General features: G+C 40.9%; 1 protein-coding gene across 1 annotated transcript; it reads right to left on the reverse strand.

Annotated features, from left to right (window-relative positions):
- Positions 1–7832: 7832 nt before the first annotated feature.
- On the reverse strand, positions 7833–18171 carry LOC137256633 (putative leucine-rich repeat-containing protein DDB_G0290503). Its single transcript, XM_067794536.1, has 3 exons — positions 18128–18171; positions 10313–10355; positions 7833–9413 (listed from the first exon to the last, which is right to left on the reverse strand). The coding sequence occupies exons 1-3, from the start codon at positions 18169–18171 to the stop codon at positions 7833–7835; spliced, it is 1668 nt and encodes a 555-aa protein (XP_067650637.1).
- Positions 18172–23634: the final 5463 nt, after the last annotated feature.

The raw sequence follows: 23634 nt of genomic DNA on the forward strand, positions 1-23634 counted from the left end.
TTAAAAGTCACAGGCAACTAAAAAATCAAACATAATTAAAACATAATTATCACTTATTCGTGACATATAATATACAATGATGCTTGTGAAAAAACAAATAAACACAGTTATAAGCGTACAATCGCTATTCAAAAGTGCAATATTTTGTACTTGGGCTTACTTCCCTCGAAACGAAGCCCTCGGGAGACCGAACACAGTCATAGCGGGTGGGTCTGCACTCAAGTGTAACGGCAACTTCCAATTGGCCTGTCCATTTGCTGTTTTTTTAAGTATGGCGAGTCACAAGAAATTAAGATTCTGTGTGGATAACAACTTCTTTTATTGTACTTGATGCGTCGTTTCAGTATGGATTCATATACCGTTGTCAGACAAAATCGTACACACTAGATGAAATTGGTATCCATAAAGAATGTATTTAGAGATACTAGGTTTTGTAAACACATGTTCTGTGTATTTGCCTTCGATGCAGCAAAACATCATCTCAGTAGAGGTGCTGGAGACTGTCATTCGTCCAGGTACAAAGCAGGACTTGAAACTGACACCAGTTTGCACAAGTTTCCGTCAGATCCAGTCATCCGAGAAAAATGGATGTAGTTTATTTGCAACTCACAGACATAAAAACATGTCCTGTGTACAGGTATCACACCTGCCTAATTACATAATGTGGCAGAGACAGGACTCGGGTGCACGAGTCAAAAAGCAAGTTATTTTGTTTATGGCGTATAGGTGTTCAGTTTAAATTGAATGTGGTCAATGATTGAAGCTGTGTATTGCATATTGTCTTTAGCAGACAGGCAGACAGACATGTAGGTGTCAATAAACCAGACATTGAGCTTTCTCTGTGACAGAGGCTGCTTACCACAATCAACAAGTTCCTTTTACATAACGAGTAGATTATTTACTTGTTTGTGTACACATCCAAGATTAGACTACAGTATGGTTCAAAATTATTGAGAATTGCTAAAGCATTTCATATTATTAAACAAGAACAAATCAGATAAAATTGAATGTATTGTGAAAGTGAACTGACCTTTTCATGTTGTGTAGGTAACAATTTAATATTTTATCAAGTCTCCTTGAGCTTCACGGCACAGTCTAAGACGGGTAGGCATACTTCCTATCAGAGAGGTTAGTGTCTCGTGAGTTATGCTGTCCCAGTATCGGACCACTTCTCTCTTCATGTCTTCAATTTTTGTCAACCCCTTTTGATTCACACATTCCTTCATCATCCCCCAAATGTTCTCAATGGGATTTAAGTCAGGACTATATGCAGGAAATGGTAATGCAGTCACATTTTTCTCCTGAAACCACTGCTTGGCATGTTTTGCGGTGTGTTTAGGATCATTATCTTGCTGCAAAATCCAGTCATTTCCATAAAACACATGTGCACTTGGAAGGAGAAAATTATCTAATATGTTAGTGTAGCGTTGACTTGTCAGATTTCCCTCAAACACACACAGCGGGGTCGTTTCTAATAAGGATATCCCTCCCCATACATGAAACTTTGGGCTGTATTTAGGTCGTCGATACAACGGTGCTGACGCAGAATTTGTCCATATTTTCACATTATTGGGATATACCCATATTGAGCTTTCATCAGTAAAAATCACATTTTCCAAGTCAAAGTTTTCATGTGCCAAACACCAGTGAACACGCCTGTCTTTATGTTCTTGTTTCATGAGAGGAGAAGGAATTCCAGTCTTTTTCTCCCATCCAAGATCAATCAAATTTCTTCTAACTGTAAATTTTGATACAACTGTTGATCCCCTTTCTATCATTTCATACCTGATGTTGGAGATGCTTGCCCTTTGCTTTTTAGACGCTAAAATTCCCAGCCGGACGCGATCTGAGAAGTCCAATTTTCTGGGTCTCCCTGCTCCTTTCTGGTGCCCAAAATCCTTTCCCTCTTTAAAATTCTTCCTAATCCTATACACAGTAGAAAGAGGAGTTCCTGTTCTCTCTGCCAATGTATTTACATCATCAATTCCTTAATTACACAACTCAAAAATCAACCTTCTTTTATCTTCAGCAGACATTGTTGACAGTGCTGAGGAAAATGACGTCTGCTACAAATTCAGGGGAGGTAACTCTAATTGTACTATACTCAGTAGGCCAAGATGAGTTACCTCCCTTATACCATTACTTAGTTTTAAGTATCAGTGAATCAGTTGAGGTGTTAGGATAGCTCAAAGTAAGAAGAAAAATTCTCAATAATTATGAACCAGACTATACTACTCACGACGTCATACTCAGGGCATTCCTACTGTTTTAAGCTCTGCGAACCTATTCACTGCGCATGCGTTCTGGGCGCAGCGCAGCACAGTTGTTGTAACCACTTTTCCCCCCACAGCGCAAGGGGAAATTTAGTGAATCGTTTGAACTCCGATTTCGCGGGATTTTTTTCTATCGCGTTGTTTTCAACTTTATAGGTTGAATTGGCAACTTTTGATGATTTGTTTCGTTAAGTGCATACCGAACGGTATCAGAATCTGCAAAGTTGTGTTTTGCGTTGCATGTTCAATCCTGAACCTTAAAAAGCATCCCTTGGTTTGTCTTTTATTACCTTTGCCTGTATGGATCTTGTTGACAGTTAATCAGATTTGTCAGTGGGTGCAGCGTCTGTTCGCTGTGGGTTTAAACATTTGCGCTGGGTACAACAGCACCATACCTGCACTTGTGGGTTTTTCAAAAGTAGTGCCGTTGAACCTCATCACTTCAGGCTTGTGTGTAATAGTCAGCTGAGAAGCCGTGAAATACTGGAATGTAGCCCACTCACTCCTTGTCACATCACCGGTGAAATGAATTGTAATTGGTATCGGTGGTTAAAACGTATTTATTTCAATGTATGAATAAGTTTTTCACCCAGCCTTTGGCAACATTCCAGTAATATCACGGCGGAGGAACACCAGAAAAGGGCTTCACACATTGTAACCATGTGGGGGAATCGACCCCGGCGTGACCATGACAGAGCGAAGAAATGAATTGCCCCTCTCAGCATTTTAAACCTTTGTGATCTATAACAACTATAAGTTAAGCAATGTGACATTGTTATCAACGGAAACACATCCTCATATATGTATGAATAAAGTTTAAGGTGATACCCAAGAGAGAACTACCTTATTTCTATATATATACTTACTGGTAAGTTTTTCCCAGCTGTGACGCGTAAAATATAATGCATCTTGTTGAAAATACGGCCCCGTCAGTGACAAGTATGGGGTGAGAATTGTAATACTCTACCCACAAGTCCTGTGACAGAAGGGGCCCTCGGCACTCCACCCCCACCGCCTAGCACCCCGGGGGGTGACTGCGCGGTCGCTGTGGGAGTGTCATGCCTCAGACCGGGGTTTGTGACGAGGTCACGATGTGCTGGTTAGAACGCTTGAAAGCATTCTAATTGCGAAGTAAGCGTTGGTCTCTGTACCTGATCATCTTCGAAGTAAGCGACATGTTGGTCGAGTATCACCCCGGACAAGATGGTCACCAGGCAGAAACCTGACAACAATCTCTCTCGGTTTGGGATAGCAATACTGACGATGGTGAAGTGTCTACCAGCTTTTATACCCGAGAGGAACAGTAACGTCAGCAACTACCCACGCACAAGATGATTGCTAAATCACGAATGCTAATACAGCAGTTTTATTGCACAACCCGCGTGTTGCAATGCCACGTCGCCAAGATAGGGCTCTCTGTTTACAGTGGCAACAAGGGGAGCTTACTCTGGGTGCGCTGTTACTGCGGTTAACCGCGATATGATTGCGTGCATGGTCGATCAGCTATTGATCAGGTGTCCGGGGTGTTACGCTTTCTGAGACTGAACTATTTCAGTTTGAAGGCTGAGGCAAGCAAATGACTGAGATGTTTTGTGATTTGAAGCAAATGATATAGTCGTTGATTGGATTATAGGATCCATGGCTAGTCCCAACTGCACTGAGTATTTTCTTCTGTGATGTGTAATTATATGTGTGTTTAGTGTGTGTGTGTGTGAGAGAGAGAGAGAGGGGAGGGGGGGGGGAGAGTTTGTCTGTCTCTCTGTGTGTGAGGGGGTGAGTGTGAATGTGTGTATGTGTGTTTGTGTGTGTGTAGTTGACACACGATTTAGCTCAGTCAGGATATGATACAGCACTACTCATATCAAGTTATGAGAATTCCTACAAAGTGAAGATTTCCGTCCCAAAGGTAACTGGAAGTACTCGTAAAATTGAACACGAATACGGACGTCAATAAGGCATATTCAGATTAACTTTCTGTTATGAACTCTAGAGTTGGTAAAGGATATACTGCTAGTACGCTCAGACAATCAACAAGAAGTCGAAGCCGTTATAACGGGATTATTCTGTATATATAAGTCATACACAAGCAGAGTTTATACATATATAATAGTTAGTATAATAGTTTATCCATATGATATCTGCAATATTGTAAACCAAGTTTCTTGTAAGAAACAAGCGCTACAGTTTACTTCCACACTAAAGCACAGGAGCACAGCACAGGGTGGGCATCACTTCAACGTTGTGATCCCTTATGACTTTCGTTCAAAGGAATTAAAGATGTATCAATGACATGCAAATACACCTTCCAGAAACATATAAACATACATGCTAGTGGTCGATCTAAAACCCTGGACTTCCCGCGTGAACCCGTTTTGACCAATGGGGAGATATCGCTATCATGCATAGCTGGCCACAACTAGGTTTTATGACGTTCGAATACATATACATGTGCATGTGCAGTGTTCTCTTACCACGATTGATAACAATAGTGCTTACACTTAAAGCAATTTTATGGATAAATTAACGCTCCTTTTTTATCGGGACGCTCGTCACGTCGATGACCCGAGTTTGCTTCTACACATGGGTACAATGTACGAAGCCCATTTCTGATGTCCCCCGCAGCAATATTGCTGGAATACATGATAGTGCAGATCAATTTTAAATATTGTTTCTTCTTGCCTTACTACATATTTTAGGATTTGTTTTTGTTAAATTGATACTGCAGGAAACTATATATTCTGGTATTACATCTTATAGATAACTTGCAAATATTTCCCTGTGAACTATTTTGCAACAGGTTTTACAAAAATCTGGATTAACGGAATGCTGTTTGAAAATCAACCAACCCAAATAAAATCAACAACACGATGAAACCCGTGTCCACATTCACATTTCGGGCTGCTGAATTATTTTGTGGGATCATGAATTCTTTTGTGAGATAGTATTTTTCAGGCATAGCTAGCATGTCTGGCTACAACAAACTTGGAAACTCTTTCGCACACTGTCAAGATGTGCAAAGGACCAAACGTGCGGCAACAGACGCCTCATCTAAGGGACGCAACTCTTCAATCTCTCCTCTGGAAGTTGAGCCAGGTATGACTTCTGAGTAATGGTGGTCTCTGAGTAAACTTTCCTGTTGGATAAGGCGACATAAACTGCTATCTCTAGTATACTGACACATCGGTGATAACAATGATAACATACAAAGTAGGGCATGTCGGGTTACACAACAGGTCTGAATTATTATTAAGTGTAAATCAATGCAGATTGTGTGTAAATTAGGCTTGAGCTGTTCCCATTTTCGCACAAAAGCAGCTCTGTTATATGTAACTCAATGATTATATCTATATGTCTATCGTACGAAGACTTATCTTCATTGGAAATCAAGGTTCTGGAATAAGCGCGCAAAAACATTTAATAAATAGCAGTGACAATAACAGTACTGCAATTATACAATATTGTATTGTAGGCGACAATGAAGAGCTCTTGCGTGTGATTGGATGTGACTGCCAACTTATAAACCTTACCAGAACGCGTTTCGTGGTGAAACAGCCGCTGGATCAAAACATATTTTGACACCAGCTGCAATTTTGGGGTTTGGTTGTAGTTTAACACCATGACATTATGGTATGTGTCAATCAAGTCAGCGAGTCTGACCATCCTATCCCATTCGTCGTCTCTTACGACAAGCACGGGTTACTGAAGACCAATTTTTACGCTAATCTAAATGCTAAAAGCGGCGTAAAACCATACTCACTCACCCACTCAAACATGTTGATATATAATAGCTGTGTGTACTTTCCATCTCTTGTAGTTTTCTAATGTTTGTTATATGAAGATAATAAACATCATCATCATTCTTTGTTCGTAAGGGGCGGTGTAACAGCCAAGTAGTTTAAGCCTTCGCACGCCACCCCGAACACCCGGGTTCGGTTCCTCACATGGGTACAATGGGTGCAGCTCATTTCTGGAGTCCACCGCCGTGATATTGCTGGAATACTGTTTAAGTCATCGATAAACTAAACTCACTCAGTGTGTGTTCAGAATCACAACAAACATGAAATGTAGGAAACAGATGTTAACAAACAATACATTTTTATTTACAACTTTCACATTTATTTTACTGCATCTTGATGCAGAAGTATTCATATCATATTCATAACTTGTTACACACACCAGCCAATTGGAAGAATCTATGTGCAATGGAAAGTTTGATCATGTCGACAATGATTTCATGGGTGACGTGTGCACCTACTGCTCGCACGTGTGTGCCATGCTGGTCACGTGCATTGCTGGTTAGAACACGTGTACGGTATTGGAGAACGTCATTCCCTGTTTTCTGGTGTCCCGCGCCGTGATATTGCTTGAATAATGCTGGAAGCGGCGTAAAATAATACTCACTCATTCCCTGCCCTTCTATATCATTATGAATCGTATTTAGTTGTATTTAGTACATGCATTCACTTCCAGTTTACTGCTGAGCCTTTTCTTCATCTATTCCTTTATCAGTGACTTCTGTCAACTGGATTCGTTCTTTTCCAGGAAGTAGTTAACTTGTGTGATATGGTGAGCCGGCTAAAATAAGGCTGTTCTTGTCAGAACCAGCGCTATAACCCTTATGTCTTGTGTTGTACTGAGGTTTAAAACTTATATTTTGATCCTAATGACATACATTATTCTCCTGAAATGGCAGTTTTTGGAGTACAGAAGGAATGGGCCCGAACAAGGAATACTGTTGAGAAAAGAGTTTTCAAAACATCAGTAAATATTAATGTTTAACGTCAGTGGTGATGTGTGGAATATATTTTATTTAACGTCCTCCCCATCTCTAAATTTCTGTTCTGAATGATTACAGTGAAATTTTGAATTCGTACGAACAAATGTTCCAATTGATGTCTATTTTCCTTGAGATAGACGCCTTTGAGAAAGCCCAGCAATTTGCTGACGAATTCCACTATATTTTTAGATGTAAGAAATTCGCCGTCGACCGACACCATTATATTCCCCATAAATTCAGAACATTTCCAAATTTGTATACTTTTAAATCAGTATTTACGTCTAAAAATGTGAATCCTGAAAAGGTTTTCCAGACGTATATCTACCACCAACTCAACGCTCAAAAAACTTAACCGAATATAACCCAAACTAACCTTCACTTTGTTTTTGTGTGCATAAATTGTATGCATTGCCTTCTCTTGTACCACCGATGGTGGTTGAACGAGAATAAAGGAATCGGAATTGGATAAATGCCACGATTTCTCAGAGAAATCGAAGAGTTTCAGCTGTGGAAACAATATTGGCTAAACTAAACTATGGAATCGACCATATGCACTCTATTGGGGGTGCTCATACCAAACCCACCCCTACCCACCCACACCTGAAACAATATTAAATGAATAGACACAGTAGTACACAGACAGGTGGCAAATATCGTGAGACATATCCATAAGCTTGTTCGTAATGTTGCATGAAGCATCAATTCAGCATCTTAGGAGTACTATGACGTCCTCAGTCACAACGGTGACGTCATCATTGTTTGTCAGACTATGTCGTCAAGGGTCACCATTCCGGAGTGCTGGGTCTGTATGTTCGAACATGTCTGGCACCAGCCGGAAGTGGACGATGTGTTTTCACATAGAACGCTTGACCATTATGATATTTCCTCCGGGTTCCAATGTAATCCGCCATTGTGAAGTCGGGATGAGGCTCGGACATGCGTTTCTCCAGCAACCGCTGAGATATGAACCTCTTGTCCTCTCCAATGGGAACCAGAGCAGTCTTTATCGTATGTTTCTCATTCTTCTCGTGAGCAAGAATCTGCTCCAGTCGCTCACAGTGGTCCTGGATGCTGTTGGTGTTGTGGATGATGCTTGGCTTAATGCTGAGCTCCACCCTCATGTCCTGCTCCACTATGTCTCGATGGTAACGCAGGGTTCCCAGCATCCGTTCAGTCATGTAACGCTGAAACTTATTGGACTCGTACCTCACCTTCAGTTCATCATACTGCCGTTTGCTCTTGATGTGGGAGGCATCCATCGCCTTTCCAGTCATCCGGTCTCTCTCCTTCCGGAGGCCTTCCAGCTTGTTCTGGAGTCTCCCTATCCTGTCGTCCAAGTCGAACATTGTCAGACTCAAATCATTGGACCTGTCTTCCCTTTTTAGGAGATTCTGCAGCTCCATCATCTCCCTTTCCAATTCTGCCTCGTTCCGCAGAATTTCCTCATCAAGAAATGAAACTCGCTGATTCAGCTTCTTTTCCAGTTCTAGAATCTTCTCCAGTTTTTTGTTTAAATCTTTTGTTCTCATGCCATCTAACTGAAGCCATCGTCTGGCCAGTCTGGCTGACTTTTGAAACTTGGTCAACACATCTGGGACAAACCGAATCAAGTTCACGGTGGCACTGTCCAATGTCAGGTGATAAACATACGTTTCACTTTCGTGGCTGTACAGTTCACTGTCTACGGAATCTTCATTGTCCAGAAGAAAATCCATTTGTTCTTTCACTAATGAAAGACTCTTCGCCACCTTGTCGACCTCAGTTGTGTCGTACAGAGCTTTAATGTCCGTGAATTCATTACTGAGCTTCATCAGAGCAGTTTTCTCTTGCGCTCTTTGACGAGCTGTGGCTACACTTTCGTCACCATCGTCGTCCAGGTTCTCACCACTATCACCACTGTCTGAAGAGAACTGACTAAACTTGGAGAAAGACAATGTCGACGACGACCCCCTTCTCGTGTCACCAACACTATCGGAACCTTCATAGAAGTATTTAAACAGTGGCTGGAAAATCCTGTCAGTGAAATTGACCTTTAGGTCACGGAGGTAGTCCACATACTCGAAAAACCACATGAAATACTTGACACAATTATCATCAACGTTTGATTTTGTTTTTCGAATTCTAGCCTCGCGATTGCGGGCAGCTGTGTTTCTGTTGGCCTCTTGGATCATGGCATTGTGCAGCTTATCCAATGAACTTATGACACGTGGCGGATCGGTGCGACCTCTCAGAATACGTATCATATTCACCAGTGTGTCGATGTTAAAGTTTTTGAAACTCATATTCACTTTCTCCTCGAATGCTTCGACTTGTTGGGTCATCACTTGACCTCTGTATTTGTCCTCTATTAGTAACAGGCGTAGCTGAAACAGTCGAACGATGAATATAAAGAATTCTCTAGTGAATGCACAACATATATTTTATCAAAGGCATGGCCAAGAATGATGGTAACACGAACTGATCGATTTGAGGTATTGTTAACTGAATGGGGTATTCGGTATTTATAGACACTTATCGGTCAACGGGGAACATAATGATGAACAAAGTCAACAATAATTTTCCACTATCACCCCTTTGCTAACTTATATGTTGCAAATATGTCTGCACACATTTGATCAACAAGTAACGTATATATAACATATATAATATTAAGTGACAATTCAGCGTCAGAATGATCTGCCGACTAACAAACACTACTGTAAAGGAGATTAGCTTTACTCTCTACCGGGTACCCACCCACTACCATTACATAACTAATATGATACATATTTATGTGCACTTGATCGAACTCCATTTATGTTTTAACACACAATCAACAAAACTGCGAAATATTTTCAAAATTCAATCAGAGCCGGTTTTCCTATACACTCAAAACACTGTTATTTTATCAACGTGCAACAACTGTAACATGCTTGTTTTGTTTCTGGCATTGTTTAATGCTGCACCTGGCAATATTATGACTTAATAGTATATAAATGCAGAACATAAAGACCTTGAACCAGATAATCATGTGATTGGCATTGAGATATGACGACAACCACTGAAGTTATTGTGCCTTTTGATTAGCCCAGTGGTTAAAGCGTTCGCCTGTTCGCCTACAGACCTCAGTACCCCAGAGGGGAAACTCATTCCTGGTGTCCCTCGCTGCTGAAATGTTGCTGAAGGCGGCGTAAAACCATATTTGCTCATTCACACTATACGGCACATCAACCTTACAATATCTAGCTCAAATTACAACGAAAAGCAAATATGCGAAAATTACCTGAAGTTTTTCAGCTTGCAGAGCACGACCCATCTTTATGGATCTGGAACAAACAAAAGCACTATTTGCATATGCTCAGCGTTAACATCAAGGCAAAATACAATCAGAAACTGTTACATGAAACTCGCACCTTGAGAGCATGTGCCTGAGATATGACGCCTCTCTATGTAGCATGGGTTGGGGTGATGGTGTGAAAGCCATCTCCCTGATCCAGTGAATAGAATGTCTGCTCAGAGAGCTCAGGGAGTTCAGAGAGCGAAACGTCTGTGACATCATACACCAGACATCTTATCCTGCCTGCCAATCGGCAGCAACGGCTAAAACAGACTGGTGGCTTCTGAATCTGTATGGTATCTGAGCGTCATCTACATGTGAACGTGGACGTGACATCTGGCCTTGGGCTAGCAGAATGGAACCAGTTTAATCGGAACTGGTTTTACACACAGGTACATGCACGCCGTTATAATCCTGATAAACCCCATATAAATACACCCCATGATTACAATGAGCTATTGTCGCACTACGCCAGCCAACACAAATAATTTCACCATGAACCAGACGAGTCGATCTACCCCTGAATGAAAAGTCATATGTCCTATTCTGTGGAAGGAGAACTAAAAAATAATGTTATCAGTCTCATATCCAGACATATTGTTCCCACCTAGAATCCCACCTACTGTCCCCGTTATTATATCCTCCGGGATTTAGTCCCCCTCAGTGTCGGCTCTTCCACGTGGCTGGCAGTGGAAGCACATTGGTGGTATGTTTTATAAACGCGATAGAGATCGTTCTGTCCTCAACAAAATAGGTATTTTCAAGGGTCTACGTAAAATGCTTCTTCACTTGGACCAATAATCACAGATATTTACATATATTCAACAGTACTGAAATATCCAAGGCGATCCCACCCTGATTTGTTGCATCCATGCACATCTAACCAACACTAAACCTAAATGCCCAAGGTCAGCACATTATTCATTACCACCCGAAAAAGAAACTAAAGTCTATCTAACCCACCTACCTCAATACAAACAATCATTCGAGAAGTTTTATATACAGATAAATATTCGCTAGAATATAACCTAGAAGTGGCCTTCAGTAACCGTTGTTGTCATAAGAGGCGACTAACGGAAATGAGTGGTCAGGCTCGCTGAATTGGTAAACACGTGTCATCGGTTACCAGTTGTGTTGACCAATGCTCATGTTGTTGATCACTGAGTTGTCTGATCCAGAATCACAATACATCCGGAATATTGCTGTGTTAAACTTTGGCTTTTAGTCAAGTGCATAAATAGACAACATAAACATGAACGCTTACTTTTACGAGATTTCATTTTTTCGAATCTCAGATTTCTTTTGCTGTTCAGTATTACAATATAGAAGAGGTTTCATCCAGAATAAAACAAACAAACAAACAAACAAACAAACAATCAAATCAAAACAAGTTTAATCTATTTTGGTGTTCTTTACAGTTTACGTTAATACCTGAAACAATGGGTCATTTGCCTTGGTGTCAGAAATTAAGACACCCTTATCCCAGCCTCGGGGTCTCAGAGCGTAATGCCTCTTTAACAGCCGATCCCTCTCGTAATCACAGCCTTGCCTAATCCTACTTTTAAATCATCACAACTTGGAGTGAATATTCAGAGTTGGCATTCATTGTGTTTAGTTGGCATTCAAACCTTAGAACCCAGCCAGTATGGGGCCAATGAAATCCTACTTACCTACACCGTATTCTGACATGACCACATGATGTTTACATGACTGAAGCGTGTAACAGTAAACAGGCTTTCATTGAAGATTGGATAACAGTTAATGCCCCCACCGTTCAGTGACACTAACAGGCTGACAACTGACTTTAATCGGTTTATTTTTATGCGTCCCCGAGATTTATTACTATCGCCTGTATACCTGAACTGCGTTCTTTACAACGAAGCTAAATATAAATAATTCATTAATTCTTAAATCGATTTTGTTTATTATTCTATATGCACATCTGTGAGTAAAAAAGTATTTTATTTTCCTGGTAGGCTGTGGCCATAAACAAGGCATTAGCTAATGGTTTGGTATTCCAGTCACGTTTTAATCAGAAGGAATCCCCTGTCAGTCTGTGCAGTGTGCAAAATAGCCACTGGCCGGTATACCGATGCCATTACATCTACACAGTGACTGGCCCAAAGGTCTGGAGTATTTTCATGGTGTCATCTTGTGACGTATCACTCTCTCCTACTTATTAAATTACAACAAACTTTCAAATCATGCACGATTCTGGAATGATAATATATTGTCATAATAAAGTTTAATTATGAAACCCATGCCATCTGTCAAATTTCGGGCTAGTGAATCATTTTGTGAACTAGTAACTTTCAGGCTTTAGCCCCACTGACTAGCAAATTTGGAAATTATTTCGCGCAATAGGTTCGAGACAGTGGCCGTCTTTAGGCAGACGTATTTGAAGACAAGCGCCGCGTGTATCTACTCACTGGTCTTTGAGGTTATGCGTTTACTGAGTTGATGTTCACGTAAGTTTATGGCGGGTGTCATCAGTGAGCAGGATCCGCTCACCTTGACGCGAACACCAGGTGTCACCACATGTTTGATGGTGATTCATAAACACACGTTACTCTTAAGCATTAGGCAAACCTTTGAAACTAAGGATACGATACTCTTTGGTCGAAGAGATTGTCTCCAAGACGTACTGCCATGAGACACACACACGCACACACACTTACTCACACACACATTCATACGTACATACCTACATACATACAGACACAGAGACACACATCCAGGTACAACGACACACGGACAGACGCAGATATAAAAAAAACAGACACAGAGACACGGAGGCAGACAGGCATAGAGTCACATTGACAGACACAGAGACACACAAACAGACACACAGACAGAAACACACAGGGACACAAAGACACACAGACAGAGAGACAGACACAGAGACACACAGACAGAGACACAAATATACAAAGGGACACACAGAGACAGACACACAGACACAGACAGACACACAGGCAGATACTCACAGACACGGAAACTCACAGACAAACAGGCACACAGACAGACAGAGACAGACAAACAAACATTTAAACACACAGACAAGAAGACAGACACACAGACAGACACAGAAACACAGAGAGAGAGACACACACATAGACAGCAACAAGCTAACAAGATTCTAGTCAATGTATACACAGAAAAGGAAGAATGAATGCTGGCTAATGAACCATCGTATTTACATCGTCGTGTTCCGTGTGTACATTCTATCGCACATATATGTGTAAACGTGATACACGTGAGTACATTCAACATGTCTGCACTAGAAAATCTACCATTCATCTGCTGGTCTTTACAATTATAATGTAAAGCTGCAGTGTGTCCCCACTTCACACATGGAATACCTTGTACAACATGTGGGACCAGTCATGTCATGCTAACAACAGAGCCGTGACCGTACTATTCTGAACATGGAGTTTCAGCATGTATGTTGGAACAGCTTACAAGTGCACGTGTACTGTGCTCTGGGTTTACCTGTGTTAGCTCACAAACAACCTTGTCATCGACATACATGTGCTACTACTTTGTTCTCTGGAGTTACGCCTCGAGTACTACCGCCTGGAAAACTATCCTAGCGTAGTCATCATCACCAGACCATAACCTGCCATGGTTTAAAAGTGTAGTATGGTTTAATAAGTCGTCGAGAGTGATATATTTACTGAAAAGACCTAATGAAAATTCACTAGCGAATCGAACCAGTGACGATAGAGATCTACTGGCCCACGAACTTACGGGCCTGTGGGGCTTGGGAATAATCAGAACCCTATGGTTGTTTGTCCTTGGGCCTATGAGAGTTGGGAGCCTCGGATTTCAGAACAAGTTTGCTTGTCCTCCTTGGGATGAATCTAGGGAGAAGAATCTGGTTTTGGATACCAGAGTGATTGTGCATGATTACACCCTGACTGTCATGATGTCCATCACTCGTTTAGATTGGTAGGAAACAGAGCGAATTCAGCATTCGCTACTGACGCTGAATACCGAGAGTAGATTACCCTCGTACAGTGCCCATATGTAGCATATTTGTGAAATGGACATTGTTCCCCCACTCACTCCCCCACTGTCGCACGGTAAATCATTAATCTTCAATATGAATAGATGAAGTCTATACAGGCAGAAGTATTTTCATTCTAAACGTGGAAACATGAAATGGATCCCCGAGCTAACTTGTCAATCATTTCACTGGTGAAATGAGGAATGAGTATGACTTTACGCCACCTTTCCGTAATGTTACAGCAATATTCCCGCAGGGGACGCCGGGAATGGGCTTCATGCGTTGTACATATTTGGGGAATCGAACCCTGGTTTTCGTCGTGACGAGCGAACGCTTTCACCACGCACTAGGCCACTCCACCGCCCGAGATGAACAAAAGATGGTACAACGAGCCTTTTTCACCTGATTGGAAATTGCTAGATATTAAAAGATAGTCCAACAAGTATACATTATATATCATGCTAAATTTGTATTTATCAATGTTTTAATTCTTAAATTTTAGAAACTAAAACAATGGAGCCGTATTGATGAGTAAGTGCAATTACGTTTTGGATACAATATCTTTACCTAAAAATATTTTTAACATGTGATAAACAGTGAGAGGTTAAGTTTCTTTTGCTCTTCATTGTAAGTGTGAATTGATTTGCAGATTGCAGTGGCTCACTACCGTCTTTATGACTACTGTACCTCGTCTCGTGGATGATGGCGTCGTTAATGTCAAAGAGCATAAGAAGATTAAAAAAACTGCCTCTACTTAACTTCCCTAGTGTTGACACCTGATCAATCAAACAGACTGAAGGTCGATAACCAAGGCCAATTATCGATCTGGTCTCCCACGGACGGTACCTGCGTGGAGGTCTTACCCTTTATGTAAGGCCTGTCACTTATTCTGATTGGAAAGATCATCAGGTTAGGGAAGTGTGAAATGAGCGAATGTGAGGGTGATAGTTGATGTTTGTTTGGCTGGCTGGTTGGTTGGGTGAGTAAGTGAGCGAGTGGGTGAGTGAAGGGTTGAGTGAGTTAGTGAGTGAGTGGGGATATAAAAGAATGCTTATATCCAAACGTGTTATCGCCGCGTGAAAATCTCACCGAAATCCTCCTTATTATACCCTGAGCAAGCAATATATAATCCAATCAGGCAAAAAGGTATGCATCGGATTTGTGATTATAACCCCAAAATAATGAAACTTACAAACCTCAGATACAAACCTAAAAGAAACACACCGGAGTCAAAGACACGATTATGATATATCAAATGAAAATTAATTTCTTCATTTTTTCTATCCCCCATCGAACATGGAGAGCTACTTTCAGTACTAGGCCGTCCATGTCAGTTCAGACCGGCTGTGTCCGCATCATTAGATACCTCCTGCATCAACAGATCCTTCATAACAGAAACAGGGTCATGATCATTCCGTTAAAAAACTGAGATGCGGAATGACGGTGGGAGTTACTACAATGCTCTTTACCCCATCAGCCAACCCGATTCAATAATATGCAATGAAGTGAACGCTAATCATGCTGACTTTATATTTCTCTGGGGACAGATAATCACTCTGTCGCCATTCCCCTCTGTATGCAGTGCCTGGATATCGAGTACCACACGCCACCACACCTTATTTCTCATTGACTGGGTTGGTACGATTATGTTGGTGTTTATGATGCTTTGATTTACTCCTGTTATTGTCATGTTAAATATATATTCAGGAGTGACATAATTGTGTATATATTGTTGAAGAAACACCTGTCTAAACAATGATAACAAATCATGAGTGAGTGAGTTTAGTTTCATGCTGCAGTTGGAAATACTCCAGCTATATGGCGGTGGTGTGTAAATAATTGAGTCTGGATCACACAATCCCGTGATCAACAGCATGAGCATGGATCGACGGTATTGGGAACCGATGACTTGTCAACCATGTCAGCGAGCCTGACCACCCGATCCCGTTAGTCGCCTCTTACGACAAGCATGGGTTAGAGAAGTTCAGTTCTAACCCGGATCTTCCCGGGTCTAATAAAACAGAGGGTGAAATACCTCGCCTATGTAGATATGTACTTAGATATGGAGTTGGTACGTGCAACTTAAACAAGTTATTTCCATTTGAAATACATCATACTGACATTGCCTGACGATTGAACTAACAACGTCAAGCACCTATTCTATTCTTGGACAAGACGTTCAGTTATTGACACTGAAGTTCATTCGCCTAATGTTGGAATGGGTGCTTTGTCATTGTCTAATACAGCCTTTCTGACAGTGAGTTGACGGAATGTTGATTAGCTCAGTCCCCGGTCTCTCGGTGTTAAAAATAAACACTAATAACTACCGAATGTAAAGGTTGTCATATTATTCACTGCTGTCCTTGAATAATCAAATCAGTATTGCCTTTTCCGTTGAAACAATATAATCTCAACGAAATTGCTTTTGTAAATCGAGTCGCATGTGCAGTGTCCGATACGTTATTGATATTAAAGTATCGTTAACAGTACTTGTGTATTGATCATGTGTTGCGATAAGCTCAGGGGGATTGCATGACTACATAACCTAAAGATCAAATGCAGACATGTTGCTTTCAGCTTGACAAAGGAGCGACTTTCATAGAATTACGGGAAAGAGATGTAGAAGGCAATGTCAATAATATCAGATAAACCTGTAATGACAGCTAAATCAAAAATCTATATTAACATATTAACCGCTGGCAGTAAGGATGTGAAATATGACAATCACAGGGGGATCGGTCTGTTTGTTTATCAGTGTTGAATGTGTCATTAATGCTAAATGTGAGTTCTCATGGCTACCAATGATCGGTATGTGAACACTCATAGATATCGGTGGTTCATATATAATACCTAAACATGAACTTTCATGGATATGAATGGTCTATACCTGAACTTTCATGGATATCTATGGTCAGGGGAGGGGTGTTCCTAAGTTGAATAACTTGTGCCGAATCCATTTCATTTTCGAATAAAATATGTTTAAACACATCAATGGTCATATGTCAACCTTTCGTAAATATCAGTGATTGATATATGAACTCGCGTGGATATCAGTTGTTGATATATAAACGCTCATGGATATCAGTTGTTGATATATAAACCCTCACGGATATCAGTTGTTGCTATACAAACCCTCATGGATATCAGTTGTTGATAAATAAACCCTCATGGATGTCAGTTGTTGATATATAAACCCTCATGGATATCAGTTGTTGCCATATAAACCCTCATGGATATCAGTGGTTGATGTGTAAACATGGTTATGCTCAGTATTAATCATATATTTTACATGCTAAAAGTAATGTTTTAAAGTCGAATATATTAGTATATGTCTTTGACGTGATAGGACTGTGAATGAACTTCCCCTTTTTTTGACATGACTCCATGTGACATGACTAATTTGAAGACGGCTCCCTGCGTGCTTATCTCTGTAATAACTGAAATCACATCTGTATCAATGTTTAACAGTCAATTTCTTGGCCAGACACGCTTGATATAGAAAGACAACATGGGCAGGCATATTTCATGAGCAACAGGATAGTTTAGATAGTCATTTTGGAAATAGAATGACAACCTACATGGCCTTAATTGTCGAGCGGCATGACACCTTAGAGGCTTTGTTAGATGTATAGTGTGACAAGATAATCCCTGGCAGGTGGACATTGACATCAATCGTGCATCGTTCGTGTACTATACAATTTACAACACATGCACACGCTTTCACAGGCATCAGCGAGCTAACACTATCTTACCCTGAACTACTGGACTTTGGCGTGGAGGTTCTGATGTCTGTCATGTCTGCGTTGTCTCGGTCACTTAAACACCGCACATGTATTGCAATCCATTCCAAGTCTCCCCTATCACCCGATGTGCCTCCAGCCACGTTCTGATTTTTCAAACGCCATTTTCGACTGACAAAAAATCAGTATTCAAGAAACATATGTCGTCGTAAAAACTCTCACAATAAATGTTGAAGACTCACTTTTCTCGTGCAGTCAAGTCAACACTGACTTTGGTAACCTATTGCCATCGATTCATCATTTATTGGCAGTCGTTCGCCTCAGAACAGTACGTCGTCTCTGATTGGTTGTCTCTGTTGTAACCGCGAATGGACACCAATCAATATCCTCGATCCATACGTCAAAGGAAGGCTCAGGCTGTCGTCTTCGGTGGTTATCATGTGTTTAGTTTTGCTTTCTAAGCTAACGGAGGTACTGACAAAGGAATATTCACGCACGCCTTTTTATGGAGTATATTATTGTTGTTAGATAATGGAGATTTTGCGCGTTTAATGGATCCTAAGCTTTGAATTAAATCTTTTCATACGGACAGTTCAATGGCAGTGATTGGCGATGTATGAAAAGTGTCGCCCTCGCTCTGATATCTCTTTAGTTCGGAAAGTTGAGTTTATTGCCGGGTATTGCAGGTTAATGTCCAACTTGGAGCCTGACTGTGTAATGACGTATTGGTATCACAGCAAGTGATCTACGAGGATATGCATTAATTTCGGTTAATGTTGTTGCACCTTGGCACTCTCTGGTTGTTTTGGATACAAAATATACGGTTGTACGTGAACTGTTTGACGTGCGCTGGGAGTGGACGAGGTGTATGACACCATAGAGGTTACCACATCGTAAGAACTCACTGGTGCATTAGTGAATGAGTGAATTTAGTTTTCCGTTGTATTAGTAACATTTTAGCAATATCATGGCGGAGGACACCAGAAATGGGCTTCACACGTTGTACCCATACAGGAAGTAGAACATGGGCCTTGGCCATAACGAGCGAACGCTTCTTCCACTAAGCTACCCTTCCACTCTCTAGGTTAGAATTTATCTTCAGGAAACCATGCTTGTCGTAAAGAAACTAACGGAATTAGGTGGCCAGATTTGTCTGTTGCACGTCGTATAATCTGCGTTTGGGGGTCGATGCTCATTATGTCTATCACTGGATTCTCAGGTACAGGATTTATGGGCCACTGGAATGTCGCTGCCTGGGTCGTTAAGGAATAAACATTCAAACGTAGACAATAATAAACAAACACGCAGCCACACCCACATTACAGCGTATGACAGACTCTTAACTCTTAAAAGTCTATACACTCTCTATGCGTCCGCCTATATGCTTACTTATTTTACTACATTTTCGCATGGTCATGACGTCAACGTTTTTACGACGTTTTACGACTGTCAAACTGTTATTCATTTAAGAAAATCTGACCAAGACATTTGTCAGCTCAGTTATAACTATTTTCACTAAAGAATCGGTCGGTGAGGTAACCTTGTGTTTAAAACGTTCGAACCAGCAAGGTTCCATAAGTGAAGCCCATTTCTGCTGTTCGCCTGCCATGATATTGCTGGAATATTGCAAAAGGCGGCGTAAAACCATATTGGCTCACAAAATTGTCAATAATTTGTAGCTTGGTCACAAATGGCAAAGGGGATTTGTTAAACGCAAGGTCTGCTTTCTCCTTGTCATTCTAGGCGTAGCGTATACTTCTGCTGGCATTCTCCCGTTAGTGTAATTATTCAAGTACACAAATGGAGGCGATGACTCAGGCCGACCATATAACAGAGGTAGTGAAGCGTGACATTTGGTAACAAACCGCGACAAGACTCTTCAACACCGTCACAGAACGTGGAATGTGTGAGTGAGTGTGTGAGATCAATAAGGACATAGGGTTAGCGGTGACCTTGCAATGAAATTCATTGCACGTACTGTCAGGTATTCAGGTATTTCGGTCAGGCGAACAAACCACTCATTCGATAGCACTTAACGTGTGGACCCCCTCGTTGGTCTGCAACACTTGAGACATGGGAACCTCTCGGTGGTCACTATCGTTAACTATCTTGCTAAAGAGGTCAAAGATTTTATGGGTGGCGAGACGTTCTTCCAGAGAAATGGGTTGTTCAGATTTGTATGGAAAATGGGTTTGTAGGTGGAACTTGGCCGTGTATGTAGGTTCGTTCACATAATGAGAAGTGTTAGGGAGTCATATCAACATAAAGGAATATTTAAACTTACGACGCACTATATTAAAATGAACACATTTATACCAATCTGTCGGATGTGATGAAGTATCTTCTTGGTCCCGCCAGTTATTGTTCGTCATGAAAAAACCCACAATATCATTCAGAAAGTGGGCAAATGTAATACAAATTCCTGAAAGGGCAATGAACTATTACTGTACTCTGCTCTATATTCGGGATTACATTTTACAAGCAAAGAACGTTTGTTGAGTTGAGCCTATCCGGGATTCGAACCAACACCCGCAGAGTAAGGCACCTAATTGCAAGCACACAAAGTCAGCCGTCTTGCCCACTCAGCCACCACTGCTTCCACTAAAATAGAAGGCGGACAACCTGTAACCAAAACCACTGATTTTGCTGATCACTTTGGAGGGATTCGGATGGGACTCAACAGAAGTTTTAAGTCACATTCTACTACGTTTGTAAGATCGACCTAAACCAGAAAACTGTTTCCATACCCTTTCAATTAACTGGAGTGGACTTGTTAAATATAGAAATATTAAAATTACGATTCTACGAGTATATCACAGGTTGAATGACACAACAAAACAGGTGTGTATTCCATGTAACACACACACGCCAGAAATAATATTCGTGTATCATCATTTAATCAGTCCTCATATAACACGGTCATTTTTACAAGTAATGAGGCCTTATACTTAACCAGAGGGAAACTTTGATGAAAGCAGAGTGCACTGAACATCTCATGCTGTGTTGTTGCTTTGTACATCTGACACTGTGTTGGGGGAACATTGTTATTATGTACACTTGACTCAGTGTTGGGGGAACATTGTTACTATGTACACTTGACACGGTGTTGGGGGAACATTGTTATTATGTACACTTGACACGGTGTTGATTTTTGTTACTATGTACACTGACACGATCAGGGGAGAATTTTGTTACTATGCATACCTGACACGGTGTTGGGGGAACTTTGTTACTATGGACACCTGACATGGTGTTGTGGGAATTTTGTTACTGTGTACACCTGACACGGTGTTGGGGGAACTTTGTTACTATGTATACCTTACTCGATGCCGGAGGAACTTTGTTACTATGGACACCTGACATGGTGTTGTGGGAATTTTGTTACTGTGTACACCTGACACGGTGTTGGGGGAACTTTGTTACTATGGACACCTGACATGGTGTTGTGGGAATTTTGTTACTGTGTACACCTGACACGGTGTTGGGGGAACTTTGTTACTATGTATACCTTACTCGATGCTGGAGGAACTTTGTTACTATGGACACCTGACATGGTGTTGTGGGAATTTTGTTACTGTGTACACCTGACACGGTGTTGGGGGAACTTTGTTACTATGTATACCTTACTCGATGCCGGAGGAACTTTGTTACTATGGACACCTGACATGGTGTTGTGGGAATTTTGTTACTGTGTACACCTGACACGGTGTTGGGGGAACTTTGTTACTATGTATACCTTTCTCGATGCCGGAGGAACTTTGTTACTATGGACACCTGACGTAGCGTTGTGGGAATTTTGTTACTGTGTACACCTGACACGGTGTTGGGGGAACTTTGTTACTATGTATACCTTACTCGATGCCGGAGGAACTTTGTTACTATGGACACCTGACATGGTGTTGTGGGAACTTTGTTACTGTGTACACCTGACACGGTGTTGGGGGAACTTTGTTACTATGTACACCTGACATGGTCCTGGGGAACCTTGAAAAATTATAAAAAAAACCAAAACAATCAAGAACAAAACGTGGAACACAAGTGTCATGGAAAAAAGTTTAGCTATTATGAAGGGCAGAATCATCAGTGTCATTGTTGATTCAAAGGTATTGATACCAAGGCCAGTCTTACGCTGTGATTATACATTTCTGTTCTCGTATCCACGTGTTTGGTAAATCATGAAAGGGAAAAGAAAGAAAACATCCTCGCATCGTTTAGGGACCAACAAACACATTTTCATTTGACTGTGCCGTTGAGAATTCAGGCAATTTGTGAAGATACTTGCTCATAAGGATTACGAATAGCCTGAACGGCTCAGACGGCAACAAATCGTGGGGCTAAATGATATTCGCTTTAATCTGACTATTAACCTGTACTGAAAGGCGTCACTGTGCGGAGTTCACGACATTGACCTTATTCAAATGGGAACATGTGGCGAAGTCTGACATCAAGAGAGGTGAATATATCATGGCGTCTAGCAAAGGAAGCGGGCGTGTCTCGCAGTCAATGCCCGTAAGGAACTTCACTGCGTTTCCACTGCCATTCACAAAGTGCCGGATAATCATATGATTATTCACATCATTAATAATGACCTCGGGAGCAAATCCAGGGTATGAAACGAGCTGTATACAAAGAGTTCAAAAAGAGTCATTGGACGCTTGCTCAAAGATTGTCGGTTGAAGGTTTTATTCATACTTTCATGAAGAGTTTATGGTAGATGTGTTGCAGAGTTCCTTGACATCTGAGACGTTGACGTTAAACACGCTTTCAAAAGGAAATAAACTTCAATTTAGGGGTGTATGCATACTATTGGGAAGAAAATGGTTTCTGATAAGACACTAAGACACTAAGACACTATGTTCTTGTCCAATATTTAACTTACGTGTAATTGCAAATGCCAATCATTGGTATTGATATTCACCGCATTTGTAAATAACCGTTTAATGAAATGTTAAATGCTAAACAGTTAACGTTTATGCTAATCGAAAGAAGAGTTTAACAGCAATGCCGTAATAATGTTCCGATGTAAGTAAATCATCTTTGCAAAGTATATTACAGATAAACCGCCATAAATACTAATTACACTTGCACTCATGATCAAAATAATCTCTGTATATGCTGTTGGAAAACAATATTACTTAATACTGAAATAAATGGTTCAATGAGGAGGAAATTTCACAATTTGAAGCATAAGTGACCATACATTTGATCCTAATTCTTTCATATATATGGTATTTATGTTTTAATTATATATTGTTTGTATTTTCCATGTTTTGTTACCATTGTCATTTTAATCGATATATGGATTCACGTGACGCAAAAATAAACTATTCTGCCTGCCTCTCTGTCATGACGTCAAATGCAAGTTCTTCCTTAAACAATGCCACACGTTGCAGTGTTTGTTCTGGTGAATGCTCAGCTTACCTTTACTTATCCTTATGATGGGAGACACGGTTTGAGCAGGAGTTGTCTTTCACGTGGATACCTTGTACCATCACTATTTGAACGTGATTCGTAAAGGT

Source organism: Haliotis asinina, chromosome 11 (assembly GCF_037392515.1).
Source record: "Haliotis asinina isolate JCU_RB_2024 chromosome 11, JCU_Hal_asi_v2, whole genome shotgun sequence".
Classification (NCBI taxonomy): Eukaryota; Metazoa; Mollusca; class Gastropoda; order Lepetellida; family Haliotidae; genus Haliotis; species Haliotis asinina.